An 18,284-nucleotide genomic window follows, 5' to 3' on the forward strand; every position below is an offset into this window, starting at 1 on the left:
CAGTCCAGTGTGGGAGAGAGTTGGACAATCACAATGTGGTTCTAAAGGTTATGATAAAGAGTTGCATACACCAGTCCTTGTCTTTAAAAACCTTATGGTCTTGGCTGGACGCGGTGGCTCACGCCTGTAATCCCAGCACTTTGGGAGGCCGAGGTGGGTGGTTCACGAGGTCAGGAGATCAAGACCATCCTGGCTACGGTGAAACCCCGTCCCTACTAAAAAAACAAAAAATTAGCTGGGCGTGGTGGTGGGCGCCAGTAGTCCCAGCTACTCGGGAGGCCGAGGCGGGAGAATGGCGTGAACCTGGGACGCGGAGCTTGCAGTGAGCTGAGATTGTGCCACTGCACTCCAGCCTGTGCGACAGTGTGAGACTGCATTCAAAATACAAAAAAATTAGTGGGGCGTGGTGGCGGGCGCCTGTAGTCCCAGCTACTGGGGAGGCTGAGGTGGGAGAATGGCGTGAACCCGGGAGGCGGAGCTTGCAGTGAGCCAAGATCGCGCCACTGCACTCCAGCCTGGGCAACAGAGCGAGACTGTCTCAAAAATAAACAAAACCTGATGGTCTTGTAAAGGATATATGGCAGGCTGTGAAAGTAACAGATCATACTACCTTTCTTATGGGAATCTTGGGAAGGTTAAAGATATATAACATGTATTAAGTGCCCTCATATTTTTATCTTCCAGGTTTGAGCACAAAATGAACATAATTAGGGAAAATAAGGATCTGGCATGTTTCTACACAACAAAACATTCATGGAGGGGGAAGTAAGTATTCCTGTTGGTTTTATTTTTCTGTGCTTCTATAAAACTTATTACTCTGTTTCATAATCTTGAATAATACTGCACAACTCTAGGCTATACAGCCCTTCTCTTCTGAAAAACGTGCGATTTTAAGTATAAACGCTACATTCTTTTTCTCTTTTGACATTTCCAGTTTTCAGTATCTTTCTTGGGAAGGAGTTTGGTAAGAATTAAAAGTGACAGTTAAAAGGAAAATAAACCAGTTATCCACCCTCTTGTATGCTATCAATTAATGACGAGGTTATGTAGTAGTAGCCGAGTGTTAACCCTACATTTTTATTACCCAGAGACTAACCTGTCTGTAACCAACATTTTCATATCCGTTTGACTGTCAGAGAAAATAGGCCATTCTAGTGAAGTCTAACCATTTTTTAGGCCTTTAATGAAATTTAAAAATTGGGTTTAATCTTTTTTCTTTGGAAGGGAGTGATGGCATTTTTTAGTAGCTTCCTAGTCAGACCAAAATGTAAGTGCCTCTGTTTCCTGTCTGTAAGATGGATGGTAATTCCTACCCTTCAGATTTTTGTAAGGATTAAATGAAGTGATATAGCATGTATGAAAGTTTTAAAACTATGCCTTAAATATACTGAATATTCAGTGAATGGCATCTGTTGACCATTACAAAAGTTTAGTCTCTGGTCCCACAAGGTAAAATGTGACACATGCACAAAGCCAGTATGTGTTCTCTCAAGTTTTCATTTTTTAGTTACTAGAGTGGTAACTTCTTAGGATGAGCTCTCTAGTATTTCTGGTTTGCATTAGCAAACTGCCTATAATTTTGGAAGATTTGAGTATTTGATTTTGTTGTCTATTAGCTCAATTGTATGAACTCCTAAATTAGAATAATTGTTACCCTTGTAGAATACTTGTCTCTAATTTTTTTTCCCCCTAGTTAGTTTCAGTGAGTGAAGTCAGGGAGAAAAGTGGCATATCCAGGGTAGTATGAGTCATTTTAGTTCTTTGAATCAACCTTAGAAAAGTGTATCTTTAAATGATCCTTGTTTTTTCCTTAAGTGGTAGATTACTTTGGTCATCATAATACAACTTCTGCTTTTAATATGGTTATAACATACTGATACATTCTAAAGAACAGACTTACTGCAATGCTTTTTGCTGTGTGAGCTTGTAAGTAACTGTGATTATCAAAATTTTTGGTAATGTTAGAGTAGTGACTAAGACTTAATAATCCTCATTTCCTCCTTGTAACGATTCGGAGTCCAACTGTTTGTGTGCTCTTAGCAAATTCTTTTAGCCTTGAAACTTTGTTTTGTTTTTATAACAGCTTTAAGGCATAATTTCTATACTGTAAAATTCACCCTTTTAAAGTATACAATTCAGTGGATTTTAGTGTATTCATAGAGTTGTAAACCATCATCACTGTTTTGAGAACACTTTCATCACCTCGCCTTCCCTGCAAAAAACTTCCTCTAAAGACTTCGTTAGAAATCAGCAGTTAACTCCCTTTTTCCCCTTCTTTTGGCAGGCGTTAATCTACTTCCTGTCTCTGGATTTGTCTGTTTGGAACATCTTATATAAATAGAATGATACAAAATGCTATATTTTTGACTGTCTTCTTCCATTAAGCATGTTTTCAAGGTCATCTATATTATAGCATGTCAGTACTTCATTTCATTAATGTCATATAATCTGTTGTATGGATATACTGCATTTTGTTTATCCATTCATCAACTGATGGACATTTGTGGTGTTCTTACTTTTTTACTATTCTGAATAATGCCACTGTGAATGTTTTCATATTTCCAGTTGTTCTGTGTTTATACCTAAGAGTGGAATTGGTGGGTTATGTGGTAACTCTGTTTAACTTTTTGATGAACAGCCAAACTGTTTTCCAAAGTAGCTGCAGCATTTTACATTTCCACCTTCAATGTGTGAGTCCCAAATGCTCCACATCCTTATCAACACTTACTGTCTTTTTTATTTTAGCCATCCTAGTGCAAGTATGAAGTAGCTTCTCATTGTAGTTTTGATTTCATTTCTCTAGTGACTCATGATGCTGGGTGTCTTTTCTTGTATTTGTAGTTCATTTGCGTATCTTCTTTGATGAAATATCTATTGAAATCGTTTATTCACTTTAAAAAAAATTTTTTTGTTTTACTTTTTTTTTTTTTTTTTTTGAGATAGTCTCACTCTGTTGCCTAGGCTAGAGCGCTGATTTCGGCTCACTGCAACCTCCACCTCATGGGTCCAAGCAATTCTCCTGCCTCCATCTCCCGAGTAGCTGGGATTAGAGGCACATGCCACCACGCCTGGCTAATTGTTGTATTTTTAGTAGAGACAGGGTTTCACCATGTTGGCCAGGCTAGTCTCAAACTCGTGACCTCAAGTAATCCACCTGCCTCAGTCTCCCAAAGTGCTGGGATTACAGGTGTGAGCCACTGCACCTGGCCAAGTCATTTATTCACTTTTAAATTAGGTTGTCTTATTACTGAATTGTGAGAGTTCTTTATATATTCTGAATTAAAGTTCCTTGTATATGATTTGCAAATATTTTCTCCAATTCGTCAGGTTTTTTTTACTTTCTTGATGGTGTTGTTTGGAGCACAAAGCTTTTAATTTTGATGAAATCAATTTATCAATTGTTTCTTTTGCCATTTGTACTTTTGGTGATCTAAAAAGCCAATACCTAATTCAAGCTAATGAAGATTTACTTCTTTTTTTTCTTCTAAGAGCTGTAAAGCTTTAATTGCATTAATTTTTGTATTTGGTGTGAAGTAGGGTTCTAAATTCATTCCTTTGCATGTGAATATCCAGTTGTGCCAGCATCATTTGTTGAAAAAACTGTTCTTTCCACTTGAAATGTTTCAATGCCCTTGTCAAAAATCAATTTACTCTGACTGTAAGAATTAATTCCTGGACTCTCAATTCTGTTCCATTGATCCTATATGCCTAACCTTATGCCACTACCGTATTGTCTTGATTATTATAGCTTTGTGCTGTTTTGAAACTTAGAAATATGAGTCTCTGGATTTTTTTTTATTTTTCAGTATTATTTTGGGTATTCCTGGTCTCTTGCATTTCCATATGAATTTTAGAGTCAGTTGTTAATTTTTTTAAAAAGACAGCTGCCCAGCCTGACCAACATGATGAAATCCTGTCTACCAAAAAGTACAAAAATTAGCTGGGCATGGCGGTGCACACCTTTAGTCCTAGCTACTTGTGAAGCTGAGGTGGGAGAATTGCTTGAACCCTGGAGGTGGAGACTGCAGTGAACAGAGATCGTGCCACTGTACTCCAGCCTGGGCGATAGAGTGAGACCCTATCTCAAAAAAAAAAAAAAAAAAAAAAAAAGGCAGCTGACAGTTTGGTAGCCATTACATTGAATCTGTAGATCCATTAGTGGAGTATTGCCATCTTAACAGCATTGTCTTCTGATTCATGAACATATAGGTGTTTTCATTTATTTACATCTTTTAAAATGTCTTTCAACAGTGTTCTGTTGATTTCAGTGTATACACCTTGAATCTTAACTTCTCCCTGAAAGAGTTTACATTTTCCAGATGGTAATAGTTGTCATTTCATTGGGTTATATACATTATTAAATGGCACTGAGACTTTTTATTATACTTACCTATTTATATGGCCAATTCTAATCTAGGTTTAAAGTACTCCTCAGCAGTGTTAATGTAAAAAATAAATGGCCAACATTAAAAATTTTCTGTTGTTTTAGAATAGTTAATTGAACCTTGTGTCTAGAAACATGTCTACGTACAACAAAGTTTTTATGTGATTTTTGGGATTTAAGGCCTGAGTTTTTAGAGCCTCCATGCCTGTTTCCGCGTTGCTAACCTAGCTCCAGCATTTCAGAAAGATGTTATTGATTGTGGAAGTAAAGATACATAAATATTTTTTCTTCTCTTCATATGACAAAAGTAAAGATAACCTCTCCAGGTAGTCCCCTTTAAGATATTTGTGTGACCCATTTCTGTTACCTTTGTAGTAGTTTTCATTATACCTCACTTGATAGCTGCTGTGAATGCCTTTATTTAGGGTCTGTTCATCATCGGTGTGGATGCCTTAGCTGGCAAATTAGCTTCATCTACACTTTTCATTTTTCCAACTTGTATAGACATAATATAATTATATGTTTATTCTGGGAGGAGCAAGAAAAGGAGAGTAGATTCAGGGGGGAAAGGCACTTTTCTTTCATGAAGGAAAAAACTTTCTTTTTTGACCTGAGTAAGCCATTTCAGAGAGGAAGGAGGGTTCAGATGTTTCAGTTAAAGCAGAAGTGCAGATTCACTATGGAAAACTTCAGAGTGATAGTCAAGGTACAGGTTCTTAATTTTTTCTGGATAAAAATGTATAAGTAAAATCTAGCCTGTGGATCACCTTAATATTGCATACATTAATTTTAGCAAATGCTCTGAATTTAGAGTACCATTTTTGTATCTAAACAGGATTTTCACCTCAATGTATTAGGATGTGTAATGATAAAGTCTATGAAATTTAATAACAGAAGCTCACTACATTCATAGTCTCTGTAATAACTGGATACAGGAAATTGAGAGAAGTGCTGAGGGAAAGGGAAGCTGGTGAATTTCTAATACCTTTCTTATATGTAGGAGTGGAGTTCTACAAGAGAAAAGATACCTTTTTCTTTTGCTGCCTGGCATTTACACACCCCACCAGTCTTCATAACCTCCAGAAATCCTGAGGGTTTTTTTTTTTTTTTCTTGCTCTTGACCCTGCCAGTCTTTAAACCTCAGATGAGCTATCATTAATTCTTTTGTGTTTTCTTTGTCTAATATTTTGTGACTATTATCAGGCAACCTGGGACTTGAACATCTTTCACCTAGTATTGCAAATTGGATCACGTCTCCTTTATCGGAATCTTATGTTTTACACACAATGTTGTGTTCAAAGCTAGCTCCATCTGAGCTGGAAAAGATGGACATTGCATCATGGATTTTAAGGCCTTAAAATACCACATTTAATGGGTTGCCCTTTTATTTCTTCTGAAAGCTCTTACTGAGCTTTTAGGACAGATATTTGCAGAGTATGTCGTATTCATTTCTTCTTTTTCTTTTCTGAGGAGTACAACTTTTTATCTGAATGAGCCCTCCTCGGTGAAACTGATGTTTCAAGTGAAGTTTTCACCACAGAGTATCCTGGCAATACAACCAGATGAACGATCAGTTTGCCCGTTAATTTTGTTCTTTGTTTTGAATATGAATACTAAAAGCAGTCATGGACCAGGCGCAGTGGCACACGACCGTAATCCCAGCACTTTGGGAGGTCAAGGCTGGAGGATCACTTGAGGTCAAGGGTTTAAAATCAGCCTGACCAACGTTGTGAAATCCCATCTCTACTAAAAACACAAAAATTATCTGGTATGGTGGCACACGCGTGTAGTCTCAGCTACTCAGGAGGCTGAGGTGGGAGAATCACTTGAACCCAGGAGGCAGAGGTTGCAGTGAGCTGAGATTACGCAACTACACTCCATCCTGGGCAACAGAGCTAGATTCCATCTCAAAAAAAAAAAAAAAAAAAGGAGTTATGGCTACTTTAAAACATAAATACACTAATTATAATTTGTTCATTTATTCTACTGGAGTTTTGGGTTTCCCCACTATCTGTTAGTCAACTAGTGAAATAATAGCAATAGGAATAGCTTACATTTATTGACTGTTCTACTCATTAGCCAGGCACATAAGTGCCAGGTACTTTACATCGATTATTTCTTTTTTCACATTATGAAGTAGATATACAGTCATGTACTACATAACATTTCAGTCAATGATGGACTGCATATATGATGATCCCATATGTTTAGATACACAGATATTTACCATTGTGTTCTAGCTGCTTACAGTATTCAGTACAGGAACATGTTGTACACTAGGAGCAATAAGCTATACCATGTAGCCTAGGAGTGTAGTAGGCTATACCATCTAGGTTTGTGTAAGTACAAAACTAGTGAGTACAGAATTTTGAGAAGAACTCTGTGATAGTCACATAATGATGAAGTCACCTAATGACGCATTCTTAGAATGGATTCCCATAGTTAAGCAATGCATGACTGTATGTATTATCCACATCTTTCAGTCAAGGAAACCAAAGCTTAGAGAGGTTAAGGAAGTTATCAGAGAAAACACAGCTAGTGAGTAGTCCAGGCAGTGTGGCTTGAGTTGGTGTGCTTAACCATTAGGCTGTAGTGCCTCCTTTACCAGTGCTGACCATTAATCTCCTAAGAAATGTTGTAAGTCAGTTATCCTTAATTTCATTATCAGATGGACTAAAATTTTAGTTCAAGTTACTGGATTCTCAAGCTTTTAATGATAAAAGGAAAAATCCTGGGTTCCATGAGGATCCTAAAGGCTTCGAGAAATTGGTGGCCAAAACTTGTTTTAAAATGGCCAAGGGAACTAGGATATTCAGCCTAGGAAAAAGAATTCAAATGGAAGGTCTGACTGGCAGAGGAATTAGGTATACTCTGTGTGCAGCTGAAAGACAGAACTTGGGCCAGCAGGTGAAATTTGTGGGGAAGTAGATGTTGGCTTAGTTCTAGGGAACAGTTGTCAATATCTACAATACTGGGACATGAATAGAATTGCTTTCAGGGAAGGTATGTTAGTTCCCTTGCATCAGCCAGTAGTGAACAATTATAACTAGCCAACCTTGCCTACAGTATTATAAAGGTTTATGCTGTGTGCTATGAGATCTAGAGTGTGTAACATAAACGCTCTCTTCTAACTTTGAATAGCTCTGTTTGGCTTCTTTAAAGCCTGTTTGCGTAGATTCTCCATTGAAGATGATTGAGGATCTTGAACTTTAAAAGTAATACATGTTTACAAAAATTTTCTGATGTCAAGAATTTGAGAACGACTATTTTATAGTAAACATAAACTTTCTCAGTTTACAAAAATGTTGAGTTTTCTCTATTATGATAATACTGCATTACATGGATTTTTGGTGCAGAAGAGTATAATGGATGTTATGATGGTGACCAGTATTTTTGTAGTATCTCTGTTGGCACTATTTTACATACCTGATTGATAGAAGCTAGTTAAATATTCGAGTCAGAAATTAACTTTCAGACAACGACAAGAATCTTAGCTCTTAATTCTTTGAAGTTTATTTCAGAAGTCTGAATTAGATAACTAATAAAATGTTGGGAGGAAACTAAATCTTTTTTTTTTTTTTTTTTTTGAGACGGAGTCTTGCTCTGTCGCCCAGGCTGGAGTGCAGTGGCCAGATCTCAGCTCACTGCAAGCTCTGCCTCCCGGGTTTACGCCATTCTCCTGCCTCGGCCTCCCGAGTAGCTGGGACTACAGGCGCCCGCCACCTCGCCCGGCTAGTTTTTTTTGTTTTTTTTGTTTTTTTTGTTTTTGTATTTTTTAGTAGAGACGGGGTTTCACCGTGTTCGCCAGGATGGTCTCGATCTCCTGAACTCGTGATCCGCCCGCCTCGGCCTCCCAAAGTGCTGGGATTACAGGCTTGAGCCACCGCGCCCGGCCCGAAACTAAATCTGTAAAGGACTTTTTTTTTTTTTTTTTTTTTTTGAGACGGAGTCTCGCTCTGTCTCCCAGGCTGGAGTGCAGTGGCCGGATCTCAGCTCACTGCAAGCTCCGCCTCCCGGGTCCACGCCATTCTCCTGCCTCAGCCTCCGGAGTAGCTGGGACTACAGGCGCCCGCCACCTCACCCGGCTAGTTTTTTTTGTATTTTTTAGTAGAGACGGGGTTTCACCGTGTTAGCCAGGATGGTCTCCGTCTCCTGACCTCATGATCCACCCGTCTTGGCCTCCCAAAGTGCTGGGATTACAGGCTTGAGCCACCGTGCCCGGCCTAAAGGACTCTTATTCACTGCCATATTATTGAACCCAGCACAGTGTCAGATAACCATTTAATCCATTATAGTACCTAATACAGTATCTGACCTAACACATTGTTTTTTTTTTTATTTTGCCTAAAGAAAACATGTAAAAAAAAGTTATAAAATACCTTATGTAAAAAAAAAAAATACTATAAAATACCATATGTTAAAAAAAAAAATCATGTTATAAAAAAATTGTAGGTTTTTTTTTTTTTTTTTTTTTTTTTTTTTCCCCTAGATGGAGTCGACCATCTTGCCCAGGCTGGTCTCGGGGCTCAAGCCATCCTCCTGCCTCAGCCTCTCAATGTGCTGATTACAGGCGTGAGCCACTGCACCTGGCCAAAAAAATTATTTAAAAGAGGAAAGCAGTATTCATAAGTACTAGAAAATTTAAGAATGCTTGTAACATTTTTATTTTCAGGAATTAAAATAATTTAGATTTTTTTTTTTTTGAGACGGAGTCTCGCTCTGTCGCGCAGGCTGGAGTGCGGTGGCCGGATCTCAGCTCACTGCAAGCTCCGCCTCCTGGGTTTACGCCATTCTCCTGCCTCAGCCTCCCGAGTAGCTGGGACTACAGGCGCCCGCCACCTCGCCCGGCTAGTTTTTTTTTGTATTTTTTTTTTTTTTAGTAGAGACAGGGTTTCACCGTGTTAGCCAGGATGGTCTCGATCTCCTGACCTCGTGATCCGCCCGTCTCGGCCTCCCAAAGTGCTGGGATTACAGGCTTGAGCCACCACGCCCGGCCAATTTAGAAGTGTTTTAATACAAATTAATATAAGTTTAATCTGTTAAAAAAATATAAGCATCACCTTATCAAATCCAAAACTTGATTATATCCCCAGCTTTTGCCTCAGTGGTCTTCCTGTTCAGACGATCTTATCTCCACCAATACTATCATTAGCACATTTTTTTTCCTTATTCTTTATCACCAATTGCAGGGAGAGTAAAATGCCCCATAGATAAAGCAATTGCTTCAAACACTTGTGTTTCTTTAAGCAGCATTTGTTTCCTGATTCTAAATAACATTACACCTAATGGTAACATAAATTATGTTTAATAACCTATTGTGTTACAATAAGTCTGTGAATTGTGATAACTTAAGAAATACCTACTTCTTGTAGGCATTTAATGATGTAAGTTTAGTCCCTGAATAAAAAGAAAACACGTGCAGTAGGTAAAGCCAATAATGAATATTAATTTTTCATTTGGGGGGCAAAGGTCTTTAATATTTTTTCACATTATGTATCTGGTATGTGTCATAAATGTCTCATATTCTGTTGACTTCAGTCTTTTTAAATTTTATATGGCTGTATTTTTCTAATTTTTAGTATGATAATTTTTAAGAATTAGCCAATAAATTCATCGCAAACTCAGAACAGCAAATTAAATTGTCATTTATAAATGACAATATTTTTCTTAGCCAATAAAATGAATATTTTCGTCATAAAAATATGAACTTAGCCTTTTTCTGATGATCTATGAATTTAAAAATTGGTGTAAAATTACTTGCTGTCTGACATCCTGCTTTAAAGGCAAGAGCAGGCTAATAGGTCATAGTGACATTTTTGGATAGATTGTTTTATTTAGCTATTAAGCATTTATTGAGTATCTACTGTAGTCAATGCTGGGTACTATGGTAGGAGTCAGCCTCAAAGATGAAGACTTGTGCCTCCGTGAATCCATGGACTCTTTGTCTGTTCTTTGACTTGGGACACTGTTGACTTAGTAAAAGATAAAAATCTTCTATTTTTTATTTTTCTTGAGATGGAGTCTCACCCAGGCTGGAATGCAGTGGTATGATCTTGGCTCACTGCAGCCTCCACCTCCCCCATTCAAGCAATTCTCCTGCCTCAGCCTCCTGAGTAGCTGGGATTACAGGCACCCACCATCACCCCTGGTTAATTTTTGTATTTTTAGTAGAGACGGGTTTTCCCCATGTTGACCAGGCTGGTCTCAAATTCCTGACCTCAAGTGATCCTCCTGCCTCGGCCTCCCAAAGTGCTGGGATTACAGGTGTGAGTCATCACGCTCTGCTGATAAAAATCTTTTAGCTGTAAATGTTGTGACTAATTTTCCATACATGTGAGACATTTTAGAGATTTTCATCTCTGTATCTGTTATCCAAGGAGGCTTTTTTGGTAATCTTTGGAAGTTCAAGCTTGCTTATAAAGATGTCTTAAATGACATAGAAATAATTGCCCCATCCTTAAGCAGAAGTTCAATAGCCACTCTTAAAAGAGGAGTGGCATGGGGAGTACTTACGGAAGGGAATGCAGAGGGGAAGGGAATTCTCTTAGGATTTTTTTTTTTTTTATAGCTTTCTTAGGATGGCTTTAGAGCTCAGTATTTATCCGAAAGATAGCTCTGAGTTTACTAGTTATGACAGTACTCTGCTGGGTGTAGCATGCATACAACTCCAGGATCCTTTTGCTGAAGGATCCAGAATGTGATCTCTCCAATATGGTAGCCACTAACTACATGTGGCTATTTAAAGTATTTAACTTTAAATAAAATGTAAAATTCAGTTGCCTTAGCCACACTTCAAGTGCTTAATAGGTACACCTGGCTCATTGCTACCTTATTGCAGGGGCCCCCAAGCCCAGGTTTTTGGCCTCTTAAGACCTGGGCCCCACAACAGGAGGTAGGCGGCGGGCAAGCGAGCAAGCATCACCGCCTGAGCTCCACCTCCTGCACATGAGAGGGATCTAGGTTGTGTGCTCCTTATGATAATCTAACTCATGCCTGACGATCTGAGGTAGGACACTTTTATCCTGAAGCCATCTCCCTGCCCTGTCCATGGAAAAATTGTCTTCCACAAAGCTGGTCCCTGGTGCCAAAAAGGTTGGGAACTGCTTCCTTATTGGACAGTGGAAATTTGCCATATCAGAAAGTGTCTTATTGGACAATATAGGTCTAAAATATTGTCATCTCAAAGTTATTTTGACAGTATGATCTAGATGACAGAATTATATGAGAAAGATACTAGAAGAGGCTTAGGTGTGGTAGAGAAGATTGGTGTAAGATTGAAAAGGATATTTTCTTAGACAATCCTCTAAGACTGTACATGACACCAGCAGTTACATTTGGAACATTTCAGGCATTCTTTCACTTTTTGCTCCCAGAATAAAATAAACAAATTCTGTTGTTTTATTTCAGGATTATAAGCATTTTCATGTTTGACTTTCAAGGTGATTCTGAAAAATAGTTTGTGAAGTCACATCTCTTATCACACATTTGATTTCATTTTGCAGCTTTTAAGTCAAAGATTGAGCAAAATCTTATTTCTTTGTTTTAGTTCCTATTAATTGATAAAGGCTTTGAAGTTTTGAGACTTTTAAGCTCTTTAGATAGCTTGTTTACTTCACCAGTCCCCTAACCCTCACTCCACTTTAAAAAGAAGCAAATGACTGCTTTTTTGTTAGAGGGAAGTGCTGTAATTCTTTAGTTTCTCACTCTGCTTTGGACATGTAGAATTAGGAAAAAAAGCATTTATAATGTAGCAGTACTTTTTTATATGGATATGTGGTGAAGATTAATAAAATTGATCATTTCCTTTCTAATTTTTATAATATACTGATTTTAAAAATAGACGAGAAAAATGATCGATTTTATAAATCTTTACCACATATCCATATAAAAATTTAAAAATCTCATATTAAAATACAAATAGATATTTCAATAAATATAACCAATTAATAGATTTTTCTAATATTGAAGTGTTTACCTAATTGGTCACGGTGTATTACTACTTTAAAGTGCGACTTGATATTGCTAATATTAACTTTGAAAATAGATTTGTGGGGTTTTTTTCTTATTGTATTGTCTTTTCAGATTTTAGTAATATTGAAAGAATTGAGAAGCTGCCTTTACTCAGTTATCGGCAACAATTTAAGAAGCATGGGAGTTACTTGGTCCTCTTAGGTTTCTTCTGCCTTGAAATCATTTGAGCCTGGTGCTTTTGGTGGATGTAATTCTTTGCAGCTTTCTTAAATTCTTCCATATAAAGGTTGATTTATTCTTAATTTTCAAATTTGTCAGCATAGAGTTATACACAACATTTTAAAAAACTTTTGTCTGTATGGTTGTGTGAATTGTTTTCCTAAATTTTGTTTTATATATACTAATGTTTTATCCATTTTAATATTTTATTTCCAAAGAACTATTTTGCTTTAAATAAATTTTTCTAATTCAATTTCCTTTTATGATTATGATTTCCTCTCTCTTCTGAAGGATTACTGATACCCAAATGTTTTTTCTCCTTCAAATATGTTACTTGAAGGAAAGGAAATGAAGTGAGAAGTGAAAACTGCTTGTTTGTGGTATAGGCTTCCTACTTCTATAAAATTGCAACACTGAGATGTAATAGGTAGTTGCTTAAGTAGAAACTATTAAGATTCCAGGATATGGCTGTGTTCCAGGATATGGATTGACCAGTTGCCCCAGGCCATAGCTTTTCCTTCCTTTCCGAATGGCTTTGTTGTAAGGGTATTTTGAAAGCATTGGTATGCAGTGTCTTTTTTTAAAATAAGTTTCCCATTTAGAATCTTTCAGCATCCTCAGCTGATGCTTTCCCAACTTAATTTATACTGGCAACACACAAGGTTGCTTGCATGTAAGTCATACTTTTCTACTTAGATATGTTAATAGTTCACAGTAAAATGAGTGGGTGGGTTTTAATAAAAATAACATTTTAGAACATTTAAAAAGGTGAGAATATATAATTAAGCTATATTTAGTCACCATTAATCAACTAATACATTTCTGTGTATTTATTGAAGTGTTTGTTTTGTGTTATATATTTTCTTATAAAATACCTTTTTGTTTAACACTAAATTTAAGCACTTGTTTTCCTTTTGTAGGTATAAGCGTGTCTTTTCAGTTGGAACTCATGCGATTACTACATATAATCCCAATACCTTAGAAGTAACAAATCAGGTAATCCTGTTAGAAGCTGTTAGGTGTTTGTATGAACTCCCTTTGAATTTTAAAAGCCAGGCTGTGACCCATTACCCGCCCTTAAATCAGTACTTTAAGATAGAAATGTCAAATCTGAAAGAGATTGATGTGCTTATGTAATACTCTGATTTGGGGATCAAAAATAATAAATAAAGAGGAGGGGGAGAATACGCTTATTTCTAGGCTCTCAAGGGTATAACTTGAAGTTACTATTAGTTGTGGCCACCTCCTTTATGTACGATTAGTAGTTTAGTTCTCTATAATTTTTAAAGGCTTATACTTTTTACTGTAATAAAAACATATGGAAGTCATGAGTCCAGTTGGTATAAAATACTTGTCATGGAAGTAGCATTATGTGTGTATAAAGGCAAGAGTAACCTGAACATTTATAAGTAAACATATTCAAAGTTATTCTGGCCTATTTTAATTCCAAATTAGGCATGTTTCACAAACTTATTAACAAATTTATAAGTAATCATAAAATTTCACCTCCCAGTTCTTGTCACTTTTTAATTTTAATTTCTTTGGATGAATGTCATCATTAAAATAAGAATGCATATTGAATTTTTCTGACTAAAAACCTTTAAAAGAATTTCTTTACAGAATTACTATAAGACACAACTTCTAGACCTCTATTTTGTAAAATTTTGCTGATTTAATCAGTGATTATGAAATTAAAGTGACAAAAGTAAGCATTACATTTTACTGTGTTATAGTAGCACCACTCAAAATAACTTTTTTTTTTTTAGTGGCCTTATGGAGATATTTGCAGCATCAGCCCTGTTGGAAAAGGACAAGGAACAGAGTTCAACCTCACATTTCGTAAAGGCAGTGGAAAAAAGTCAGAAACTTTAAAATTTTCTACAGAGCACAGAACAGAACTTCTTACAGAAGCATTAGTAAGAAGATTCCATGTTCATAAATGAAATTTCTTTCTTCTCTTTTTAAAATGAAGTAGTTACATATAAGTAGAGAAATTAATATTCTCTATACCCACTATGATTACTTTTTCTTACTGACCTTTAACTTGACACTGTGGAATGTTCACTTTAACAGGCTGGAAATCTTTTATATTTGAGAGTTTCTTATTAGTTTTTTTTAATTGCATATGCAAGAGAAAGCATTGTATGTTTATCTTGTTCTTCAATAAGGTTTCATACTCTTTTTATTGAATATTCTTAAACTATAACTTGAATAACAGTTTTTAGTGTCCAGGTTACCAAGTCAGGATTTTACTTGCTTTGAGTAGAAGGGACTGAGCCAAGTCTTCCTTACCAGTCTGTTATAAACTGTGGTTATGTTTTCTCTTTCAGAGATTTAGAACCGATTTTTCAGAGGGAAAAATCACAGGAAGGGTAAATATTTAACATTTATTATGTATTTTTATTTGTTCAAATGTTGCCCTTTATTGTAAAAATCATTTCATAATCTGTTCCATTTGTAGCAAAGCTAAAGGGAAAAAACGGAAACAAAATTTTAATGTCTCCTGTTACCATGTGATACATGATGTAGTTTAATAGGAAACTCAAATATGAACAGTTAGATTTAAGAATGTTGATGCTGGTAGATGGGGAAAAAAAATCAGGCAAAAAAACCTTTGGAGCATTAAAAGCAACACTATAAGCATTCAGGTAGTCCTTATTCAGTATTCCAAACAATAATACTAGAGAGCATCACACTGCTGATAGTGCTTGTTGGAACATGCATTCGTTGTTTCGTGTAGAAGTTTCTTATTTCAGAAGTGTTCAAGTTTTAAGATTTGAGCATATTGAAACTGTCTTCTTTCATGTTCTTGGACTGGATCTGGCCTGTACTGAAGCTTGGCATGGTGCACTGACAGCTTTGGAGGAAACTGGTAGCATATCAGAGTCATCTTAACTTTCCCAGGCCTTTTCCAGTAATGTAACAGCAGCATTTAAACTAAATCAGAGACTTCTGGGAAAGAGGAATAGGCGTGTATGCTTTTACACTCTCTTGAAATATTAACTTTCTTCCCATTAGCAGGTATTACTTTTATAATGGGGAAAAATAATGCTTAAATTTATAGCACTGTTCAGAACCCTAGCTTTTGGCAAAAGGCAGGAACTGAATTCTAATATGCGGGCAGCACCATTCTCCTGTCCGTCTTAGGCCCTCATCCTTTCTATGAATACTCTGCTGCTTGTTTTAGCATCCTAGAAACCTCATTAATTTCAACTCTAGCAATTGACTGGTTGCTCAGCAGCCTTTTAAAATAGTTCAATGGCAACCGGCGAGCTGCTTATTTCTTGTTCCTGATGAGCCGTGGTCAAATTTTTATAAATCATAACTTGGTATGCTTATTTTAATATTCTATGTTGGCAGGTGACATACTTCATCTGTTTGGGAAACAACTGCTTTCAAAAGCATACTTAGTTTTTATATAAGCTGTCTTTTGTACCAGTTAACTTCCGCCACTTAATACTTTTCAAAATCTTGTGGTAGAAACAGTACCTCTAGAAGATAGCCCAAAGGATAGTTTACCTAATTTTACATCAGGAGTAAGGGGCTCAAAGTGACACCTATATCATCCTAAAAACAAATTTAGATTCCACCCCAAATGCTGTGCTGGCTAAACGGCACTCTTCTTGCCTAAGTTGAATTTGGCTCTAAGACCTCCATTTGCCCTAGATATACTTCTAAATCAGGGTTTCTCAAAGTCCTTCTTGGTTGGTCCGTGCAATCCTGAGATATAATGATGTTTCTATCAGCACATCTCATTAATGGCAGCTGTTTATGAGCTGGGAGGAATGGAGAATATTCTATATAGTGGTCTCGAGGCATGTACACAAGTGTAGTTTGGAAAACTTCACAATTTTTGTGCCCTACCTTCTTCTTCCATTCCTGCAGGAGAGGTGTGGCATTGATTGATCTTTTAGTTCAGAATCAAGGTTCTATATTCTTGGGTTAATGCAGGCCCCTTGTCTGTCTGCACAATTACTTTTATGGAACTGTGTGTGTGTGTGATGCATAGATCAGTAATGTTGAGGAGACTTGATGTCCTATGAAGGTCATTGCTGACTTCAGTGTTGGGATATTAGTGGAGGTATTCATTACTTTGTGCCTCACTCTCTTTTCTGAAAACCTAGAAGATAATTTGTTATTTCAGTATTAGAAATAGTTGTACCATAGAGCAGCCAATTGATTTTTATGTTAAAAATGGTAAATGACCATGTATCTCACTTCATATTGATGGGGAGAAAACTTTGTGGTGTGTTGGTGGGGGAGAGGATACTCATTTCACATCTGAAACTTTGTTATCCTTATTTTCTCTTTGCTTCAGTTTTCTTTTATTTTAAGTTTATTTTCTTCTTTCATATCACATCATTTTGCTTAGCAGCCTTGATTAAACCTTTTTTCTTTTTAAAGACTATAACTGGATAGTAAATGGATATTGACTATTCTGATAATTTCAGCTACTTTAATTTGTGAAAGAATATTATCTAAATGGAATTTTACTTGCTATTATGATCTAAAATCTTGAAAATAACTTTCCAATTGTGTGGTTAGAAAAGCCTAAGGTCAAATGTAGGCCTCAGCTTTCTTTTTTTTTTTTTTGTATGTGGAAATAAAATATACATTAATATACTGAGCTGATTCAGGTTGTTTAAATTGAATATTACAACTTCCCTGAAATGTGACTTAGCTCTTTTCAGTATTGAACTTGGATTAAAAGAATTCATCAAAGAAAGTGGATCTTTTTTCCAATAAAACTCTTTCAGAATACATTTCTATGTAGGATTTCCTTTTTTCTTTTTATAAATTCACATAGAGTGGCTTAAAATAGCTTCACAAAATATTGTAGTCCAAAACCTTTGCTAATTAAAAAGGAATGTACTGTCTTCAATTAGTGCAAACATTCTTAAACACCTCCAAATGGCTAACATTAATCATATTTTTAACAATTTGGATAGTAGTTCTAAATATTTATGATGATGATTAGATTTTTGGTTGTTTCGATAGTGACTGATACATTAAATTTTATTTTATATAGTTTTATTTTACAAACCTAAAAGTAATACTGTTCCTGTCTCTAGAGATACAACTGCTATAAGCATCACTGGAGTGACTCAAGAAAACCCGTAATTTTGGAAGTAACTCCTGGAGGCTTTGACCAAATTAATCCAGCAACCAACAGAGTACTCTGTTCCTATGACTATAGAAATATTGAAGGATTTGTAGATCTCTCAGATTATCAAGGAGGATTTTGTATACTTTATGGAGGATTTAGTAGATTGGTAAGTACTTTTTTAAAAAAAGAAAAAAACCCTTTAAAAGGGTCATGACCATTTGAAGGAAAGCAAAGCTTTTTATACTTCATTTAGAAATTTCACGTGAGTCCTCTGGGAAGAAGTATAAGAGTGCAGGTTTTGGTATCAAAGATACCTGAGCTTGAATCCCAATTTGCTGCTTTCCAAAAGGAGGAGGGTGAGGATCTGGTGAGATATGTAAAATGCTTTACACACAATGAATGGCTTAGTACTGTAAACAGTGACTACAGTTGTTATTTTCATTGGTATTACTGTCTTACCAAAAAGTTTCTAAGCTTTCTTTGAAAAAGTAATTTAAGCCTTGCAGGGTAGCTCACACCTATAATCCCAGCATTTAGGGAGGTAGAGGTAGGAGGATAGCTTGAGCTCAGGAGTTTGAGACCTCCCTGGGCAACATAGTGAGA

The 18,284-nt window shown here is 36.3% G+C and overlaps 1 protein-coding gene across 1 annotated transcript in view; it reads left to right on the top strand.

Moving 5' to 3' along the window:
- The window catches only part of DNAJC13 (DnaJ heat shock protein family (Hsp40) member C13), a 121,165-nt gene that overhangs the window by 16,478 nt on the left and 86,403 nt on the right, over positions 1-18,284 (top strand). The window contains exons 2-6 of the mRNA XM_001115526.5: positions 685-765; positions 13,495-13,570; positions 14,341-14,490; positions 14,905-14,946; positions 17,647-17,847. Of these exons, the coding sequence (XP_001115526.2) occupies positions 698-765; positions 13,495-13,570; positions 14,341-14,490; positions 14,905-14,946; positions 17,647-17,847 (537 nt within the window). The 5' untranslated portion in view covers positions 685-697. The remainder of the gene's footprint in view (positions 1-684; positions 766-13,494; positions 13,571-14,340; positions 14,491-14,904; positions 14,947-17,646; positions 17,848-18,284) is intronic.

Source organism: Macaca mulatta, chromosome 2 (genome assembly GCF_049350105.2).
Source record: "Macaca mulatta isolate MMU2019108-1 chromosome 2, T2T-MMU8v2.0, whole genome shotgun sequence".
Lineage (NCBI taxonomy): Eukaryota > Metazoa > Chordata > Mammalia > Primates > Cercopithecidae > Macaca > Macaca mulatta.